General features: G+C 42.6%; 1 protein-coding gene across 11 annotated transcripts in view; it reads left to right on the forward strand.

Annotated features, from left to right (window-relative positions):
- lifra (LIF receptor subunit alpha a) overlaps positions 1–22,376 on the forward strand; it is a 195,736-nt gene that overhangs the window by 91,433 nt on the left and 81,927 nt on the right. For 6 of the 11 annotated variants that reach the window (XM_063049604.1, XM_063049608.1, XM_063049607.1 and 3 more), the window contains one exon: positions 8,656–8,701. In XM_063049604.1, coding sequence (XP_062905674.1) covers positions 8,689–8,701 — 13 coding nt within the window. In that variant the 5' untranslated portion in view covers positions 8,656–8,688. Of the gene's footprint in view, positions 1–115; positions 188–8,655; positions 8,702–18,916; positions 19,044–21,316; positions 21,518–22,376 lie in introns of those variants that run through there. The other 5 variants (XM_063049606.1, XM_063049609.1, XM_063049611.1 and 2 more) reach the window with 3 other exon arrangements.

The following is a 22,376-nucleotide window of genomic DNA, read 5'->3' on the forward strand; positions in this document are numbered from 1 at the left end:
TACACTGTTTCCTAGCTTTCTCCCTGCTACTCAAAGGGCCGATAGCCTAATTCTGCTTTGATGTTTCATGTTCTCGTCTCAACTTGACACTTTGACTATTCATTTCCCTCCACAGGTAGAACACAGAACAGTACAGCAGAGGAACAGAGCTTCTACCACATAACGTCTGCACCGAACACGATGCCAGGTTAAACTAAATCTCTTCTGACTATATCAACCACATCCCTCCAGGCACCTACCACACTCAGTGTAAAATAAAATATTCTCTGCACATCTCATTTGAGCTTTCCTCCCGTCACCCTAAATATGTTCTCTCGCTTTTAACATTTCTGTTCTGGGATAACAATTCTGATTGCCTACCCTAGTAATGTCTCTCATAAACTTCCACGAGATATCCTCTCAGCTTCTGATGCTTCATTGAAAACAATCCAAGTTTGTCCAAGTCTATCCTGAAAGGTCATACTCCCAATCCTGGAAGTATTTAATACTAGAAGACCTCCACTTTCCCTGTAATAGGGTGATCATAATTGCGCTTAAGTGCAGCATATGCAAAATTGAATATAGCTGCAGCGTGACTTCCATGTGTTGAGCACTTTTTCACTACATCTTGTATCAAACAACAATTAACTCAGTGGATGAATCATAAGCACTTTTATTTTACTTGCAGCAAGGGAAGACTAGCACTGCACAAGAACTGGTGGTGGGTTTGACAAAAAGGCAGCATAGTTACTTTATACACACTTCCAGCTACTCTGAGTCAGTTCAAGGATAGGGTGTATTCTATTCATCTGTTTAATCAGTGTACTTGGCATTTTTCCAGTAACTGAATCTGCTTGGCTTTTTGCAGTTTGTCAAGGAATCAGGTTCCATTGGCATGTTATACAAACGTAAGGGGTTTCTTCTTTTATGTTACTGCGTATGTTAATTAAAATGGCTTCTTTGTTATGTTAAATGCTGAGAAAGTTCTCTCACTAGCAGTTTGCTTGGGTTATATTATCGATAACAGCGAATGAACCAATGTTATTCTTTCTTGGGGTGGTATGGCTGGGAAACGGGGGTTTTGGTGGGGAGTTGGAGGAGAGATCGGGAGGATGATGGACGTACGGGGAGTGCTCTGGTCGAACACTTCGGGTGGACCCGAGCTGCGCGTCGAAGGGGTCAGAGTGGATCGCAGGGGGAAGAAAGAAGGTCCCGACCTCCAACTGTGTGCACAAAGAAATGGAACTTTGATAAGTCTGGCGCCTTTTTTCATTCCCTTTTGTATTGTACCTCTAGTAATCTCATAGTTCTAGTAAGATTTATAAAGTGTAATTAGTAAGACGTACATTGTGTGCTGGCTGATGATTGGTGTTTGAAGCCGAATCAGGTGGCATTTGCACAGCAACCGACGTAACCGGGAGACAGGGTTGGGCAGCGGACGGGGTTTCCCCTAGATAAAACGAGCCAGTATAGCTGAGCGTTACACAAACACTATTAACAAAGCACTTTGGTACAATACAGGTTCCGTTTTGTTACAGACAGAAATGCCATTTTGTTATTACAAGTACGTTTCCACACATGCCACCCTGTCCACTTGGTGGCCACTTTCCTGACATGCTAAGTTCACCTAGCAGTTTGTTTTTCTTATAACGTGCTATATTGGCTTGTTCTAAAAGCCCAAAGAGAGAGGACAAAATGGGATGGAGAGTTAAAGATCAACTGGAAACTTGGCCATCACTGTGCACTGATTGGAGGTATTTTTGCAAGATGAAGGACAATCTATAGTTGTAGGTGCAAAATCAATTCATGTTCTTTGAAGAATCCTAAAACTAATTAGGTCAAGCGCATTATTTGTCTGAGACCATTAATAAGTTCCTTCTTCAAGTCAGCAGCTTCTTTGCACAGCTTCATTCAACTGTGTTGTTCAGAGTATGAGCTGAACAGCCTTTGACTCTGTAGTGTACTTCACCATCTAAAAAAAATTGCAGTAAGAAAGAAAGTGATTATCTGAAATGATAATACTTCAAAGCTTACAAAAAAAAGCAATATTTTACTAAGTGTTTCAGATGTTTGTTGGAAAATTATCAGGATGTGGGGATTTCCATCCTGAAGATCATCATCTGTTGCAGTCTAGGATTAATCGGATAGGCATGCAGAACACATGATGTCATTTTTGAGGTACTTGGTAACTTTGGCTTGCAATTACAGACCAACTTCTGGAACAGGGCCACAGTGTGAACCAGCTACACATCCACTACAGTATGAATGAGAAGTTTAGGTAGTAGGAAGGATATATTTAACATCTTGCATATCACTGAGGTGTCCCATTGCTTTTGTAGTTACATGCAGATGAATGATTCAAATGGAGAAATCTGCTAGTTATTCACTACTCAGTTAGATGTTAGAGATTATGATAGTGAAGTCCTGATGAAGGGTCTTGGCCCAAAATGTTAACTGTTCATTCCTCTCCTTAGAAGCTGCCAGATTTGCTGAGTTCATCCAGCATTTTGTGTTCATTACTTTGGATTTCAAGCATTTTCAAAATCTCTTTTGTTTATAAAATGACATCTGGTGTATTTTGTTGACCCCTTTCCTTCCTACTATATTTCAGCTGAGTGAGAGGAAGTTAAAAATCTGAGCAGTGCCACCTCCTTTATCGTACACCATATATTAATAGTTAGTAATCCTTAGCTTGAGAAGTCATTATATCTTTTTAAAATATATCTTTATTTGCTACATGTCCATTGAAGTATCAAAGCATACTGTGAAATGCATCATTTGTGTCAAACACCAACACTGTTTGAGGATATGTTGGGAGCAGTTCACTAGTTTTATCATGCTTCTGGCACCAACATCGCATACCCACTGCTGACTAACCCTAATCTGTATCTTTCGAATGTGGGAGGAACAGGCGCACCCAGGAGAAACCCATACGGTCACAGGGAGAATGTATAAATTCCTTACAGACAGCAGCAGGAATTGAACCCCAGTCGCTGGCACTGTAAAGTGATTGCACTAATTGCTACGCTACAGCGCAGACCCTTCTTAACAATGTGCATACGAAGACAGATGGCAGCTCACGACATTGAACAGTAATTGCTCTGATGATACAATGTCAAATTCAGACATTGTCTCATTTGGTCTGTGATAAAGTGTGCTCAAGAGATAACTGTGAGATGTGATTTCACCCTAATGAAGTAAAGGAGCCATCCTTAAACTAATTGCAGAGTTATGTTTTCCCCTCCTGCCATTTTGTTAATTAGTCATTTTGACATTTTTAGTGCTTGTTACTCTACAGTATTTTTATCTATTTAGCAATACAACACAGTAACAGGCCCAACAAGCCTGTGCTGCCCAGTTACACCTGTGTGACCAATTAACCTACAACACATGCGTCTTTGGAATGTGGGAGAAATCTGGAGCACCTGGGAAAAAAACCATGCAATCATAAAGAGAATGTGTGAACTCCTTACAGACATCAGTGGGAATTGTACCTGGGTCACTGGTGCTGTGTCATCTAATCACTACACTACCATGCTGCCCAATACTTGTAATAAAATGAAACAATTTGTTTTTCCTCCTTTGCGTTGTAAAGTAGCACTTACAACTGTGCTCCATGTTAATGTTTAACAAAGGTCTCAGTCTTCTATTTTCATGCTGGCAACACACACAAAATGCTGGAAGAATTCAGCAGGCCAGGCAGCATCTATGGAAAAAAGCACAGTCGATATTTTGGGCCGAAACCCTTCGGCAGGAGTTGCTGAGGAGTAGATTTAAAAGTGGAGGGGGGGGAGGGAAGAGAGAAACGCCAGGTGATAGGCAAAACTTGGAGGGGAGGGGATGAAGCAAAGAGCAGGGAAGTTGATTGGTGAAAGAGGACAGAAGGCCATGGAAGAAAAAAGGGCAGGTGGGGAAGAGGAACATCAGTGGGAGGCAGTGTGCAGACAAAGAGATAACATGAGAGAGGGAAAAGCGAATGGGATATGGTGAAGGGGGTGGGGGAGAGGCATTACTAGAAGTTTGAGAAATCAATGTGCATGCCATGAGGATGGATGCTACCCAAACGTGTTGTTTCTCCAACCTAAGAGTAGCCTCGTCACAACAGTAAAGGAGGCCATGAATGGACATATCAGAATGGGAAGTGGAATAAAATTGGGTGGCCACTGGGAGATCCCGCTTGTTCTGGTGTACGAAGTGTAGATGCTCGGCAGAGTAGTCTCCCAGTCTATGTCGGGTCTCACTGATATACAGGAGGCCACACCGGGAGCACCGAATATAGTATTTGACCCTAACACTTCACCTGGAAGGACTGTTTGGGACCCTGAGAGATAGTGAGGGAGGTGTAGGGGCAGGTGTAGCACTTGTTCTGCTTGCCTGAAGGGAGATCAGTGGGGAGGGATGAATGGACAAGGGAGTCGCATAGGGAACGATCCCTGCGGAAAGCAGAATGTCGACTGTTTATTTCCATCCATAGATGCTGGCTGGCCTCCAGCACGTTGTGTGTATTCAGCATCTGCAGTTCCTCTTGTGCCTATCAGTTTTCAAACTTGAGTTAATTATGCCTTTTGATGATATTTCAGGGCACTGAGATACTGTTTGTTTAGGTTATAAATAGCCCAAGTAATTCTGTAAAGATACTTACTTTTGACTTTAATGTTTTATTTACATAGATCAATTAACATTTATTATTAATATTGCATGGCACACTTTCATCATGTTTACATGTCCCGTTGAAGGCTCTCAGCCCAAGATGTTGACTGTTTATTCCCCTCTATAGATGCAGCCTGACCTGCTGAGTTTCTCCAGTATTTTGTGTGTGTTGCTTTGGATTTCTAGCATTTGCAGATTCTCTTGTGTTAAATGTGTTTATTCTGGTTTACTGTCTGTTCATGGCCTCTGCCCTGATTTTAATGTAGTAAACATAGTAATAAAGTATATCTATCTATCTATATTTAACATAAGAAAATAATGGTCTGAGCAGGGGAAATTGTATATGCAAGAAATTAAAGCACCATATCGTAATGAGGAAAGGAATGAATTTCTGTTTCATGTATCTTACTGTTAGACTTGTTATACCAAGTTCTATATTTGTGATTGTCTTTAAAGCAAGTGCATGCACAGCTTATTTAAGAATGCTCTGTTTTCACTGGTCTAAAAATGTATTCTTGACCTGTGCAGGTGCTGGTCTTGAGCAGAGCCAAAACACAGGACCAAGCTGAAATCAAACCTCCAAAGCAAATTATAGGCACACATTATGGCATCGGTGTCAGGTTAATAGTGAGAGCAGATTCTTTTATGCTGCTAAATAAATAACAAACTGAAGTCAAGAGCAATACACAATAAATGCTGGAGGAACTCAGTAGATCACGCAGCATCTATGGAGGGAAATAACTATCGACATTTTGGGCTGAGACCCTTCTGGACTGGAAAGGAGGGAGGAAGATGTCAGAGTAAGAAAAGAGGTGGGGGAGGGAAAGGTGGACAAGCTGGAAGGTGATTGGTGAAGTTAGGTGGGTGGGGAGCAGGGATGAATTAAGAAGCTGGGAGGTGGTAGGTAGAAAAGATGAGGGGCTGGAGAAGAAGGAATCTGATGGGAGAGGAGAGTAGATCATGGGAGAAAGGGAAGGAGGAGGGGCATCAAGGGGAGGTGATAGGCAGGTGAGAAGTAGTAAGGAGCAGGAGTGGGGAATTGAAGAAGAGGGAAGGTAGAAGGTGAAAATAATTACCGGCAGTGGAGAAATCGATGTTCGTGCCATCAGTGTGGAGATGACCAAGGCGGAATATGAAGTGTTGCTACTCCATCCTGAGAGTAGCCAGAAGAGGCAGCTGTGGACTGATATGTCAGAATCGGAATGGGGATAGGAATTAAAATGGTTGGCCATGGGGAAATAGCGCTTTTGGAGAATGGAGTGGAGGTACTTGACAAAGCGGTCCCCCAATCTCTGTAGAGGAGGTCTCATAGGGAGCCCTAGATACAGTAGACGGCCCCAGCAGATTGGCAGGTGAAGTGCTACCTCACCTGGAAGGACTTTTTGGGGTCCTAAATGGAGGCCTTGGGGGTGGGAGGAGGTGAATTGGCAGGTGTACAGACAAACAGCTGAATTTTAAGTTAGGCATTTGCCATGTTTCCATTCTGGGAAATGTTTTCCAAAACACAATAGAAATGAGATCTTGCATAGTGAGTGAGTGTGTTGACAGGTCTCTCTTTGTCATCATCCATTAAGGTATTATTCGAGACAAATTGGCAGTTGTCCCTTGGATACTGCAGATTCATTTTTAATTATTCATCACTTATTACCAGGAAAACTCTGTTTGTGTTTTTAGCTCCCAAAGAAATAAAGTAACAATATCTGATTTATGCAGTTGTGACCAATGTAAAATTCACACAAGCTAACCTATAAGATAACTGCAGTGGCAAATCAGTATCTATTTTTGTCTTGAGCAAACTTATCAATGGAGATTCCCTTCCTCCTTTCCACCCTTCCTAACCCATTGTGGGTGGGTAAGGGTTGTTAAGGGCAGAGCTACAACCAGGCTTGTGTATATATAAAAAATCTCATAGCAATGCTGGCTCAACGGGTGAAGCAGCCTCTGATAATTGTGGACATTATATGAAATTATAATGTGAAAGAGGAATAAAAGCATAGAATATTACAACACCATGCCGGTCCTTTGGTCCACGATGTTATGCCAACATTTTAACTTGCTCCAAGATCAACCTGACCCTTCCCTCCTACATGACCCTCCATTTTTTCCTGTTATCTATGTAAGAGTTTCTTACATGTCCCTAATTCTTAAATGTCCTTCTACAACTATCCCTGGCAGGGCATCCCATGCACCCATCACTCTCTAAGAAAAAAATCTATACTGACTTCCTGCCCCCCATATGTTCCTCCAATCATTTTTAAATTGTGCTACCTCGTATTAGCTATTTCGTCCCTGGGAGAAAGTCTCTGGCTGCCACTCACTCTTGTGTTTCATCATTATGTACACCTCTATCAAGTCACCTCTCATCCTCCTTCATTTCAAAGAGTAAAATCCTATCTAACTCGACCTTTTCTCCTCAGAAATGTTTTCTAGTCCAGGCAGCATAACATAGCATTTGCTGGCTACCCACTTTTGAAATCTGATCTTTTTTGTAAATCAATTTGCAGTGCTTAAAACTTGTGCTGTTACATTCAGCAAGTCCATTCAGGGAGAAAAATCTTGAATTTTGTATTGCAAAAGTGGCTTTTTTGTTCTCTGAAGCAAATGTTTCCAACTCCCCTAAATAACAAAGCTGGGGGTATTTCCTCCCTATCCATTCTCAAAAAAAAACCCATCATGCATCACATTATCAGCTTTATCCTGGCATGATTTAATGTCAAGAATTTTGGAACTATACTTGCAGAGGAAATCTTATCAGAGTTATGGTGAAAGAACAGGGGCATGGGTTTATTAAAATGACCTTTGAAGATACAGTAAATGAATTGATTCCTGTGCTACTTGTTTCTATAGTATTTTGTCTCTTTCTTTACCTTGGTTTCTGCGCTCCTGTTAAGAACATTGCTATTACCATACCATGAGAATTGGTAATAGCAGAATTGGTCTAATCAACCCATTGAGTCTGTTCCACCACTTTCTTCTCATGGCTGATCCATTTTCCTCTCAATGCCATTTTCCTGCCTTCTCCGCATAATCTTTCATGCCAGGATTAACTAAGAATTTATCAACCTTTTCCTTAAATGGACCCAGTGACCTGGCCTCCACAGCTGCCTGTAGCAATTAATTCCACACCCTCTGGCGAAAGAAATTCCTCCTCATCTCTGTTCTAAAGGGATGTCTCTCTATTTTGAGGCTGTACTCCGTGTTCCTTGACCACCCCCCACCATCCTCTTCACATCCACTCTTTTTTATGCCGTGGACAGCCTACCATTAACTGGGGGTCCTTAGACCCCAGATTGGGAACCCCTGATTTAAGCCTTTTAACATTTGATCGTTTTGGATTTGATTTCACCCCCTCCCCCATGCTTCTATGGGACTGTAGTTTCTAGTATAGTTTGGTTTGTGAAAACATTAAGAGAAGCCCGCCCCTACCTCTCAATCAGAAGATTTCAGGTTCGTTTGATTCTAGATAGGTGTACATAATATTCCAGAGCAGGAGATAGTGACATTGAGATGAGATGCTGAACTATTTGCATTCCGAGATGGTTGAAAATGATTCTTAACTTATCCTGTTTAAAAGAATGGTGAAATTATTTTCACTCCACTCGACTAAATGCATCCGCTCAACATTGAAGTATCTGATTAGTAGCTCATTATCGCATTGTTATTTATGAGAGCAAACAACAGGGTGGACCAGGTGAACGGTGTCCTCAAAATGAGTACTGTCTGTTTTCCTCCATAGACACTGCTTGACTGGCAAACTTCCTCCAGCAGATTGTTATTTGCTCCAAGTTCTAGTATCTGTTGTCTTTTGTGTCACTTGTGAGAGCTTCTTAGAACACAGTAAGAACTGCATATCCCATCAGTCACCTTATGTACAGATATTCCTGTGCCCAGCTTCAATTTATGGACATAAAATCAACTTGTATACAGTAAACTATCTTATGTATTTATATTTATTGTGTTCCTTATTGTGTTTACTCTTGTGTTGCATTGGATATGGAGTAACAATTATTTTGTTCTCCTTTACAGTACTGGAATGACAAACAATCTTGAATCTTGAATATGCAATTAAAAGGTGAGTTAGAGTGTTTTGATTATGGTAATATTAATGTAAGCTGTTTGATACCATAATCAGATTATTCAGCTGTTAAATAGTTAAATTTTAACTTGGCGCACATTTTCTGCTTCAGTGCCGTCAGATCTTCAGCATTCCATTTTTTTGGAAACAGTCTTAAAGAAAACCAATTTTTTTTACAATTCTAGTCTGGCTTTGGTTCAATTCAATTGAATAAAACTTGCTATCAGTTGTTAAGAGTTGTCAGCTGATCTTCCATGCAGGTTATGGTGAAGTAATCATAAGAGTCTTACTGAACGTTTTTGTGCTGTATTAGGTCAATAAAATTCGTCTGCGTGCAATGTAGTATTTTAATCTTTTAAAAACAGATATCTACATAAATTTGTGAAATTGGTGAGTGATGTTTGGAAATGGGAAGACCGAATACCTGAAGTTGCTGGGAATGAAGTTCAGTCCTGCAGGGAATGTTCCCTGGTGTCTGAATGTCAGTAATCTGCATATAGATTATCGAAGTGGGATGTTCCCTGCTGCGATCGTCTTTGACAGAGCCCTGAAGAGCCACAAATTTCACATTAGCTGCCGCTTTAAAAACCAAGCCATGATCAGTCAGTACTCTCAAATTTCTGGCCTGGCTTTCTCACCCCACCAAATTTTCTTACAAAGTAAGAATCAGGATTATTTTTTGTTGCACTGTAATATTGCGCACCTTTAAATTATGTCTTGATGTAATACTATACAGAAATTTATCAATGAAAATAACTATTGTATTTTTATTGGACAAAGTAACCTTGAGGGTGTGTATATATTTTTGTAACTTCGTGCTGTCGCAGTGTGCCCTTCCACAGGAAATTTCTTCAATTCTTCAAGTTTAAACTAATTTAGAAGGGGGACGGGATTGGAGAATGTGGTAGTTGTTTTACAAACGGAAGTAGTGTGTAGTGAGGCTGCGAGGAAGGACATGCTGATGATAGGGCAACATTGTAGTCAGTGGGATGAGTTGCAGTGTAAAAGTGGGATAAAATCAAAAACGTTGATGAATACAGGACTGGAGGTGTTCTGTTTGGATGCACGCAGTATTATGGAATAAGGTAATGACCTTGTAGTGCAGTTAGACATTCGCAGGTATGAGGTTGTGGGCGTCACTGAGACATGGCTGAAAGAAAATCATAGTTGGGAGCTAAACATCCAAGGATACAAATTGTATTGAAAGAACAGAGAGGTAGGCAGAGGGGCTGGGGTGGCTCTGTTGGTAAACAAAATCAAATCCTTAGAAAGAGGTGACATAGGATCAGAAGGTGTAGAATTCTTATTGGTACAGCTTAGAAACTGCAAGGGTAAAAAGACCCTGATGACACTTGCATACATCCTCCAAACAGTAGTCAGGATGTGGGCTACAAATTACAATGTGAGATAGAAAAGGCCTGTCAAAACGGCAATGTTACAATAGTCTTGGGGGATTTCAATATACAGGTAGATTGGGACAATCGGATTGGTGCTGAATCCCAAGAGGGGGAATTTGTAGAACACCTATGAGATGGCTTTTTAGAGCAGCTTGTGATTGAGCCCATTAGAGGATCAGCAATTCTGGATTGGGTATTGTGCAGTGAACCGGAATTGATTGGAGAGCTTAAGGTAAAGGAACCCTCAGGACAGAGTGATCATAATATGATTGAATTCACCCTGAAATTTGAGGGGGAGAAGCTAAAGTCAGATGTATCAGTATTACAGTAGAGCAAAGGGAGTTACAGAGACATGAGAGAGGAGCTGGCCAAAGGTGATTGGAAGGGGACACTAGCGGGGATGACGCCAGAGCAGCATGGCTAGAATTTCTGGGAGCAATTCAGAAGACAAAGGGTAGATATATTCCAAAGTAGTAGTATCTTAAAAGCAGGATGATGCAACTATGGCTGACAAGGGAAGTCAAAGCCAAACAAGGGGAAATCTGTAGATGCTGGAAATTCAAGCAACACACACAAAATGCTGGTGGAACGCAGCAGGCCAGGCAGCATCTATAGGAAGAGGTACAGTCGACGTTTCGGGCCGAGACCCTTCATCAGGTCTAACTGAAAGAAGAGATTTGAAAGGGGGAGGGGGAGATCTGAAATGACAGGAGAAGACAGGAGGGGGAGGGATGGAGCTAAGAGCTGGACAGGTGATAGGCAAAAGGGATACGAGGCTGGAGAAGGGACAGGATCATGGGACAGGAAGCCAAGGGAGAAAGAGGGGGAGGGGAACACCAGAGGAAGATGGAGAGCAGGCAAGGAGTTATTGTGAGAGGGACAGAGGGAGAAAAAAAGAGAGAGAAAAAGGGGGAGAAATAAATAAATAAAGGATCGGGGTAAGAAGGGGAGGAGGGGCATTAACAGATGTTAGAGAAGTCAATGTTCAAAAAGCCAAAAAGAGGGCATATAATAGACCAAAAATTGGATTGGGAAGCTTTTAAAAACCAACAGAAGGCAAATACAAAAAGTCATAGAGAAAGTACAGCACAGAAATAGGCTCTTCAGCCCATCTAGTCCATGCCTATTCCCATTGATCTGTACCGGGAATATCGCCCTCCATACCCATACTATCCATGTACCAATCCAAACTCCTCTTAAATGTTGGAATTGAGTTTGCATCCACTACGTGTGCTGACAGCTCATTCCACACTCTTGCAACCCTCAAGATTCCTCTCATGTTCCACTTAAACTTTTCATCTTTCACAATTAACCCATGACCTCTGGTTGTCATCCCATTTGACTTCAGTTGAAAAAGCCTGCTTGCATTACTCTCTCTAGTTCCCTCATAATTTTGTATTCCAATATAAAATCTCCTCTCAATTTTCAACATTTTAAAGAATACAGTCCTAACCTATTCAATCCTTCCTTAAACTCGGGTCTTCGAGACCCGGTAACATCCTTGTAAATTTTCTTTGTACTCTTTCAATCTTACTTACATCTTTCCTGCAGGTAGGTGACCAAAAACTGCGCGCAATACTCCAAATTAAGCCTCACCAACATCTCGTACAATTTCAACATAACATCCATCTCCTGTACCAATGCATTGATTTATGAAGGCCAATGTGGCAAAAGCTTTCTTTACAACCATATCTACCTGTGATGCCACCTGCAACAAATTAAGGACCTGTATTCCCAGATTTGAAAGACCTCTGCCTAATCAGAAATCTGTACTGGGAACAAACTGCCGCTGTAAGAATAGATGGAGAAGTGAGTCAGTTTACGAAAATCAAGAGAGGCATTAGACAAAGGTGTGTTTTCTCCCCTGATTTGTTTAATGTGTACAGTGAAACAATATTACAAAAAAATAAGAGACATTTTGGGAATCAAAGTTGGCGGTAAAAACATCAATAATTTTAGATATGCGGATGACACTGTGTTAATTGCAAGTACGGAGGAAGAACTACAAAACTTAATTGATATAGTTGTTGAAGAAAGTGCAAAAATGGGTCTATCTATCAATTGCAAAAAGGCAGAATGTATGGTGATATCCAAAAAGAAGGAGAATCCTATCTGCAGGCTGAGAATAAGCGAGGAAGATATAAACCAAATACAGAACTTTTGCTACTTAGGAAGGTGGGTGACATCAGATGGCAGGTGCGACATGGACATCAAAAGAAGAATAGGGATGGAATATACTGACCAACACTAAACTAGGCATGACAACCCGCCTCAGAACACTGAAATGTTACGTTTATCCGGTTATGTTATATGGCTCAGGATGTTGGACAATAGCTGGTAACATGAGGAAACGAATTGAAGCAGCAGAGATGTGGTTTTTGAGGAGGATGCAAAGAATATCATGGACGAAGCGAATATCTAATGAGGATGTCATGAACAGAGCAAGCACAAAAAGAGAAATGTATGAGATCATGAAAAGGCAACGTGACTTCATTGGACATGTGATTAGGAAAGAGGAGTTAGAATGCATAGTAATTATGGGAAAGATTGAAGGGAAGATAAGCAAGAGGAAGGCAAAGACAAATGATGGAGACAGCAGCCAGAGAACTGGAAATGAATACCAATGAATTGATCCACTTGACCCAAACCAGGAGTGTGTGGGTCATGGCAGTCAAAGCTCAAACTGGGCATGGCACCTGATGATGATAATGATGATTCCCAGATCCCTTTGTTCTACCATTCACTGTGTAAGACCTACCTCGGTTGGTCCTACCAAAGTTCAAAACCTTGCACTTGTCTACATTAAATTCCATCTACCACTTTCAGCCCATTTTTCCAGCTGATGCAGATCCCTCTTTAAGCCATGATAGTCTTCCTCACTGTGCAATACACCTCCAGTCTTGCTGATCCAGTTAACCACATTATCACCCAGATTATTGATATAGATGACAAACAACAAATGACCCAGTAGTGATCCCTACAACACATCTAGTTACAGGCCCCCAATCAGAGAGACAGCCCTCTGCTACCACTCTCTGACTTCTTCCACTGAGCCAATATCTAATCCAATCTACTACCTCATCCTGAATGCTGAGTGACTAAAACTTCTTGACCACTCTTCCGTGTAGGACCTTGTCAAATGCCTTGTCTCATCCACTTTCTCAAAAAACTCTATAAGATTGGCTAGCCATGACCTACCACACACAAAACCATGTTGACTATCCTTAATCAGTTCACGTCTATCCAAATATTTATATATCTGTTCCCTTAGAATATCTTTCAGTAACTTTCCCACTACTGATGTCAGACTCACCGGCCAATAATTTCCTGGTTTATGCTTAGAGCCTTTTTAAATGACGGAACAATGTTGGCTGTCCTCTAATCCTCTGATACCTCTCCTGTCATTAAGGAAGATTTAAATATCTCTGCTAGAGCTCCAGCAATTTCTGCATTTGCCTCCCATAGGGTCGGAGGGAACATCTTGTCAGGCCCTGGGGATTTATCCACCCTGATTTGCGTCAGGGTAGCAAACACCTCCTCCTCTGTAATCTGCACAGGGTTCATGAAGTTGATGCCACTTTGCGTCACTTCTATAGACTATGACTAAGGGAAAAAAATGGAATATGAAGGTAAGCTAGCCAATAGTATTAAGGGGGATAGCGAAAGTTTTTTCAGATAGCTAAAATGTAAAAGAAAAGCGGGAGTAGATATCAGACAGCTGGAAAATGATGCTGGAGAGGTAGTAATGGGAAATAAGGGAATGGCAGATGAACTGAGTTGGTATTTTTCGTCAGTCTTCACTGTGGAAGAAGAAACGAGTATTATGCCAGAAGCTCGATAGTGTCGGGGCAGAGGTAAGTGAAGTTGCCATTACTAGGGAGAACGTTCTTTGGAAACTGAAAGGTATTGATGTAAACAAATCACCTGGGCCAGGTTGTCTACACCCTACAGTCGTGGCCGAAGAGATTGTAGAAGTAATGATGTTTCAAGAATCATTAGATTCTGAGGCCTGGAAAATTGTAAAATCACTCCACTCTTTGAGAAGGTGGAGAGGCAGAAGAAAGGAAGTTGTATGCCAGTTAGTCTGACCTCAGTTGTTAGGAATATGTTGGATTCAATTGTTTGGGACATGTAGTTTCGGGGTACTTGAAAGCACATAATAAAATTAGCCAAAGTCAGGATGGTTTCCATAAGGGAAAATCTTGCCTGAAAGATATGTTGGAATTCTTTAAAGAAATAACGAGCAGGATAAATAAAGGAGAATCAGTGGATTGCGTGTACTTGGATTTTCAGAAAGCCTTTGATATAGTGCTGCACATGAGGCTGCTTAACAAGTTAAGAGCCCACAGTATTACAGAAGACGTACCAGCATGAGAGAGCATTGGCTGATTGGTAGGAGGCAGCAAGTGGGAATGAAAGGATCTTTACTGGTTGGCTGCCAGTGATTACTGGTGTTCTGTTGGTGTTGGGACTGCTTTTTATGCTGTATATCAATAATCTAGATGGGATAGGTGGCTTTGTTGCCAAGTTTGTAGATGATACAAAGATTAGTGGAGGGGCAGGTAGTATTGAGGAAACAAGAAGGCTGCAGAAAGACTTAGATTAGGAGAATGGACAAGAGAGTGGCAAATGAAATACAATGTTGGAAAATGCATATCCACACACTTTGGTAGAAGAAATAAATGTGCAGACTATTTTTTTAAAAATGGGGAGAAAATCCAAATATGAGATCTCGTGGTTTTCTCCAGTTCCCCTCTGCATTCCAAAAACGTGCAGGTTGGGAGGTTAATTGGCCATTGCAAATTTCTCCTAGTGTGTGGGTGAGTGCTAGGATCTGGGAGGAATTGATGGGGAATGTGAGGATTGAGGTAAATATGTAGTTGATGGTTGTTACGGACTTGGCAGGACAAAGATCCTGTTTTCATGCTGTACTACTTTGATTGTTTGACTCTATGACAGATAGGATACCAACAAAAATAGATGAATGCTCAAAAGGAAAATATAATTGACATAGCGTGAAACATACAAAATGCTGGAAGAACTCAGCAAGTCAGGCAGCATCTCTGGAGAGGAAGAAACAGTTGATATTTTGGGCAGAGATCCTTCCACTGGGCTCCTCCAGCATTTTGTATGTGTTACTCTAGATTTCTAGCATCTACAGAATCACTTGTGTTGATATTTGCTGGACTAATGCAGCTAATTGATGACTCTGCCAGAGAACCTGTTTGGACATGTTGGGCCAAGTGGTCACTTCATCGTTCCATAATTTTTGCTTTCAATTTGAAAATTGAGTAGAATTGTAATGCAAGATTCTTGGTCTTCACAGTATTCACTAGTGTAATTGAAGTGGAGCATTAGAATTTAGAACACAGAGCAATGCAGGACAGGAATAGACCCATTGCCCAGTTTGGTGTCAGTTGAGACTAATCCTACCTGCTTGCACACAATCTGCATCTCAGTATTTCCTGTCTGTTCATGTGTCTGTCAAAAATGCCTTTGGGCCCCTAGATGATGGAGAGGGAGAGGGTTTCGTGCCTCTGGTTGCAAGGGAAAGTGCCACAAAAAGGGTTGGAAAGGGGAATAGTCCCCATGAAGTGGGGAAGATGGGATTGGTGGTGGAATCGTTCTGAAGGTGGAGAAAATTACAGTGAATGATCTGTGGAATGTAAAGACTGGGTGGGTGGAATGTGATGACCAAGGGAACTCTTCTGATTTGTCCTGGAAGAACAGGGTTGTAAACATTTTCTAAATCAGGGATTCCCAACATAGTCCATGGACCCCTCAGTTAATAGTAGGAATCTATACCATAAAAAAGGTTGGGAATTCTTACTCTAAGTAGACTTCAGTAATGTCAAGACCTCACAAGGTAGCCCGATCCTGAAGATTGAGCTATATGGGATTCAAGGCATGGTGCATAATTGGATCAAAAATTGGAAGGTGGAGGGTCGAGATGGCAGGATACTTTTCTGACTAGAAGCATGCTGTTGGTATTCCACAGGGATTGGTGCTGGCACCCTTTTAGTTTATGATAACTATTAATCACTTGGATGTGAATGTAGGATATATGATTATTAAATCTGTGAAAGATTTCTATAGGACATGGCTTTAAGGTAAGGGGTGGGAAGTTCAAGGGGGATATTAGAGGAAGGTTTTTTACTCAGAGAGTGGTTGGTGCGTGGAATGCACTGCCTGAGTCAGTGGTGGAGGCAGATACACTAGTGAAGTTTAAGAGACTACTAGACAGGTATATGGAGGAATCTAAGGTGGGGGCTTATATGGGAGCCAGGGTTTGAGGGTCGGCACAACATTGTGGGCCGAAGGGCCTGTACTGTGCTGTACTATTCTATGTTCTATAGATACTTAACTCACCCAGGATGGGATACTTTATACTTTATTGTCACCAAACAGTTGATACTAGAACATACAATCATCACAGCGATATTTGATTCTGCGCTTCGCGCTCCCTGAAGTACAAATCGATAGTAAATATTAAAATTTTAAATTATAAATCATAAGTAGAAAATGGAAAGTAAGGTAGTGCAAAAAAACTGAGAGGCAGGTCTGGATATTTGGAGGGTACGGCCCAGATCTGGGTCAGGATCCATTCAGCAGTCTTATCACAGTTGGAAAGAAGCTGTTCCCAAATCTGGCCGTACGAGTCTTCAAGCTCCTGAGCCTTCTCCCGGAGGGAAGAGGGATGAAAAGTGTGTTGGCTGGGTGGGTCGTGTCCTTGATTATCCTGGCAGCACTGCTCCGATAGCGCGCGGTGTAAAGTGAGTCCAAGGACGGAAGATTGGTTTGTGTGATGTGCTGGGCTATGTTCACAATCTTCTGCAGCTTCTTCCAGTCTTGGACAGGACAACCCATACCAGGTTGTGATGCACCCTAGAAGAATGCTTTCTACGGTTAGCATGGACTCTTTAGGCCAAATAACTTGTATCAGTGCAGCATTGCTCTGTGACTCTCAGTCAGTTGTAAGGTATATGCTGTAAATGTTAACATGCTGGGTATGTTGATGAGAGGGACGTTGTGAATCAAGTCCGTAGTTCCCTGGAAGTAAATGTCCTTTGTCAACGCATTATCTACCTAAATGTCATGCTTGCCTTCAAAGGTCAGAGCTTAATTGCTTTAAAGGGAGGTAATTGGATCGACTGAGTTTGTTTTCCCTGGAGTGAAGGCTGAGATAATGGAAGTGTATAAAATTGAGAGTCAGAAATAGTCAGAATCTTTTTCCCAATGGGGATATCAAAAGCAAAAGGGCACAGATTTAAGATGGAAGGGAATAATTTTAAGAAGATTTGAAGGGAAAGTTTTTCCACATTGTGTGATTGATATCCGGAGCTTATTGTGAGAAGAGATGTAATCCGATACAACCAACTACATTTAACTGACACTAAGCAAATGGGATTAGTTTAGATGGGCGAAAAGGTCAGATGAATGTAACAGGGCCAAAGCTCCATTTCTGTGCAGGACAATTCTGACTCTAAAATGAGGGACTGGTCACTAAAAACTGAGGTGAATTGAAATTTCTTTGTGAGTTTCTAGAATTCTCTGCCACTGAGGGTGCTGGAGATAGGCAATCATTTTCGGTGATCATTGGATATATTTAAGGTGGAGGTAAGTAAATATTTGAAAGATTTAGGAATCAAGAGTAAACATTTGAAAGACTTGAGTCGAGGGTTGTGAGGGCACAGGAGTTGAGGCCTGCATAGATCAAACACATTGAATTGGGGGGGGGAGGCCAAGCTTGACAGACCTGGTGACCTACTTCTGCTCCCACTTGTGTTTTTGACAGCAACTCAATACATAAAAGCATGCAGACCTGGTCTAGAGGTTAAGTCATTGCCAGACCAAACATTAGAATGGGGAAGAAATGTAAACTAAGTGTCTTTGACCGTGGAATGATTGTTGGTGCCAGATGGGGTGGTTTGAATATCTCAGAAACTGCTGATTTCCTGGGATTTTCATGTGGAACAGTCTCTAGAGTTTACGGGAAACAAAAAACGCCAGTGAGCGGCGGTTCTGTGGGCGAAAATGCCTTGTTAATGAGGGAGGTCAGAGGAGAATGGCCACTCTACTTCAAGCTATCAGCAGAGTGACAGTAACTCAATTAACCACACATTACAACAGTGATGTGCAGAAGAGCATCTCTGAGCACACAGCACGTCGATCCTTGAAGTGGATGGGCTACCGCAGCAAAAGACTGAACCTACACTCAGTGGCACTTTGAGGTACAGGAGATACCTAAAAAAAGTGGCCACTGACTGTAGGTTTGGGAGTGGCATATTTTCAGTATGATATTTACATATTACTTCGTTGGGCATTATCATTGTGTGGTAAAAGTTCATGTTTATAATTGTCCCTGGATTGATGCTTTCTCTGCACCAGGTGATGCAGATTGTCATTTTAGAACTGAGAGTATGACCACGAAAATGAAAAGATATGGACATCGTGTAGGCATAAGGAATTAGTTTAGTTGGCCATTGGATTACTAATTTTAACCTCCCAGTTTAAGATGGCACTGGTGAAACACAACAATGCCTTCTGGCAGCAAGTAAAACTACTAACTACTCAATTAATCACACTTTTTTTGGAAAACAGTCCCTACAATCAATAACCTATAACTTCCGTTTCGTGGTTGAGCTTTTGAACCTCCTGTACAACCTGGCATTTTTTACTGTGTGAATTGAAGTCTCAAAAGTTCAGGACAGTTGTGGCGTGAACGTAATCGAGGCGGTGGGGTCCAGGTCCGCGATCGAGGAATGAGCCAATGTTTGGCTATTGCTGGAGTGGACTTGGAGCAAAGTCAAAGCAGCAGATCTGAGGCAAGGCAGAGTTGAGGTGGCAGGGCCCGGGCCTGGGCCGGAGAGCGAGGAATGAGCAGGTTCAGCTGATTGATGTGCCGGGCCAGATTGAGAAGGTCTGAGTGTCGGGAGCCAGAGGTGAGGGATGGGCCAGTGTTCAGCTCTCTGCTTGGTGAGATTTACTCATCCTTGCGCTGAACTGAGGCTGAGGATGGTAACTGATGTGCTCATGAATTGGCTGTGACTGGCTTCTTGACTGTGAACTCACTCATGTTATTTACTTTTTATTGCTTTCACCATTTGCTCTTTTTTATTGGGTGTTTGATGGTCTTTTTTTAATGGGTTCTATCGGATTTCTTTGTTTTGTAGGGAGAGGCATCTCAAGGTTGTATATAGTGTAGATATAGATTTATTAATCTACCTTGAAATTTGATTTGATTCAGCAAAACATTGTGGACCAAATGGTTTGTTCCTTTGTACTATTTTTTAAATGTTCACCGCATTCCATGGGATATTTGATTTGTTCTGACTCTGGGCAACAACCTAAGAGATTATTTTATATTCTGCTGAGGCTTTCCTGTAGTTAATGGCTTACTGTTTCAGCTGGCTCAGAAAGTTGTTTGTTGACATTTTCAGGGCAAATGGGTCCCAGATTCTTTTCCCTGACTGGATCTCATGAGCTATTCAATGTCAAGCTGAGGCTGAGTACAGGGCTACGGTAGGAAACTTTGTCACATGATGTGAGCAGAATTATCTGCAGCTTAATGTGAAAAAGGCTAAGGAGCTGGTGGTAGACCTGAGGAGAGCTAAGGTACCGGTGACCCCTGTTTCCATCCAGTGGGGTCAGTGTGGACATGGTGGAGGATTACAAATACCTGGGGATACATATTGACAATAAACTGGACTGGTCAAAGAACACTGAGGCTGTCTACAAGAAGGGTCAGAGCCGTCTCTATTTCCTGAGGAGACTGAGGTCCTTTAACATCTGCCGGACAATGCTGAGGATGTTCTACGAGTCTGTGGTGGCCAGTGCTATCATGTTTGCTGTTGCGTGCTGGGGCAGCAGGCTGAGGGTGGCAGACACCAACAGAATCAACAAACTCATTCGTAAGGCCAGTGATGTTGTGGGGATGGAACTGGACTCTCTCACGGTGGTGTCTGAAAAGAGGATGCTGTCTAAGTTGCGTGCCATCTTGGACAATGTCTCTCATCCACCACATAATGTACTGGGTGGGCACAGGAGTACATTCAGCCAGAGACTCATTCCACCGAGATGCAGCACAGAGCGTCATAGGAAGTCATTCCTGCCTGTGGCCATCAAACTTTACAACTCCTCCCTTGGAGGGTCAGACACCCTGAGCCAATAGGCTGGTCCTGGACTTATTTCCTGGTGTAATTTACATATTACTATTTAACTATTTATGGTTTTATTACTATTTAATTATTTATGGCGCAACTGTAACAAAAATCAATTTCCCCTGGGATCAATAAAGTATGACTATGAGTATGACTAAGCAACACACAAGGTGATGGAGGAACATAGTGGTTCAGGCCGCATTTATGAAGGGAAATAGTCGGAATTTTGGGATGAGACCCTTCATCCGGACGGATTGTTTATTTATGCTTGAATCACCATTTTTGGTTTTTGTTACAGTTGCACCATAAATAATTAAATGGTAATAATCCATAAATAATTAAATAGTAATATGTAAATTACACCAGGAAATAAGTCCAGGACCAGCCTATTGGCTCAGGGTGTCTAACCCTCCAAGGGAGGAGTTGTAAAGTTTGATGGCCACAGGCAGGAATGACTTCCTATGACGCTCTGTGCATCTTGGTGGAATGAGTCTCTGGCTGAATGTACTCCTGTGCCCACCCAGTACATTATGTGGTGGATGAGAGACTTTGTCCAAGATGGCACGCAACTTAGACAGCATCCTCTTTTCAGACACCACCATCAGAGAGTCCAGTTCCATCCCCACAACATCACTGGCCTTACGGATGAGTTTGTTGATTCTGTTGGTGTCTGTTACCCTCAGCCTGCTGCCTCAGCAGACAACAGCAAACATGATAGCACTGGCCACCATAGTCTCATAGAACATCCTCAGCATTGTCCGGCAGATGTTAAAGGACCTCAGTCTCCTCAGGAAATAGAGACGGCTCTGACCCTTCTTGTAGACAGCCTCAGTGTTCTTTGACCAGTCCAGTTTATTGCCAATTCGTATCCCCAGGTATTTGTAATCCTCCACCATGTCCACACTGACCCCCTGGATGGAAACAGGGGTCACTGGTACCTTAGCTCTCCTCAGGTCTACCACCAGCTCCTTAGTCTTTTTGACATTAAGCTGCAGGTAATTCTGCTCACACCATGTGACAAAGTTTCCTACCGTAGCCCTGTACTCAGCCTCATCTCCCTTCCTGATGCATCCAGCTATGGCAGCGTCATCAGAAAACTTCTGAAGATGACAAGACTCTGTGCAGTAGTTGAAGTCCGAGGTGTAAATGGTGAAGAGAAAGGGAGACAAGACAGTCCCCTGTGGAGCCCCAGTGCTGCTGATCACTCTGTCGGACACACAGTGTTGCAAGCACACGTACTGTGGTCTGCCAGTCAGGTAATCAAGTATCCATGATACCAGGGAAGCATCCACCTGCATCGCTGTCAGCTTCTCCCCCAGCAGAGCAGGGCGGATGGTGTTGAACGCACTGGAGAAGTCAAAAAACATGACCCTCACAGTGCTCGCTGGCATGTCCAGGTGGGTGTAGACACGGTTCAGCAGGTAGACGATGGCATCCTAGTCGGGGCTGTAGGCGAACTGGAGGGGATCTAAGTGTGGCCTGACCATAGGCCGGAGCAGCTCCAGAACAAGTCTCTACAGGGTCTTCATGATGTGGGAGGTCAATGCCACCGGTCTGTAGTCATTGAGGCCGCTGGGGCGCGGCGTCTTCGGCACAGGGACGAGGCAGGATGTCTTCCACAGCACAGGAACCCTCCGGAGCCTCAGGCTCAGGTTGAAGACATGGCAAAGTGCTCCACATAGCTGAGGGGCACAGGCTTTGAGCACCCTGCTACTGACACCATCCGGTCCTGCAGCCTTGCTTGGGTTGAGACATTTCAGCTGTCTTCTCACCTGTTCAGCTGTGAAGCCCACCGTGGTGGTTTCGTAGAGCAGGGTGGGGGACTGTGAGGAGGGGTAGGAGGGGAGAGTGGAATATGTGTTGGTTGGTGGCTGACAACAGATGACTCGTGGGGGATCGGCATGGGCCACAATGTCAAATCTGTTAAAGAACAGGTTAAGTTTGTTGGCCCTGTCCACACTGCCTTCAGCTCCTCTGTTGCTAGTTTGCCGGAACCCAGTAATAAAGAAGTGCTGGCATTGGAGAGGGTCCAGAAGAGGTTCATGAGAATGATTCCTGAAATGAAAGTGTTAACATGTGATGAGCATTTGATAGCTTTGAGTCTGTACTCACTGG

This window comes from Mobula hypostoma, chromosome 5 (assembly GCF_963921235.1).
Source record: "Mobula hypostoma chromosome 5, sMobHyp1.1, whole genome shotgun sequence".
Classification (NCBI taxonomy): Eukaryota; Metazoa; Chordata; class Chondrichthyes; order Myliobatiformes; family Myliobatidae; genus Mobula; species Mobula hypostoma.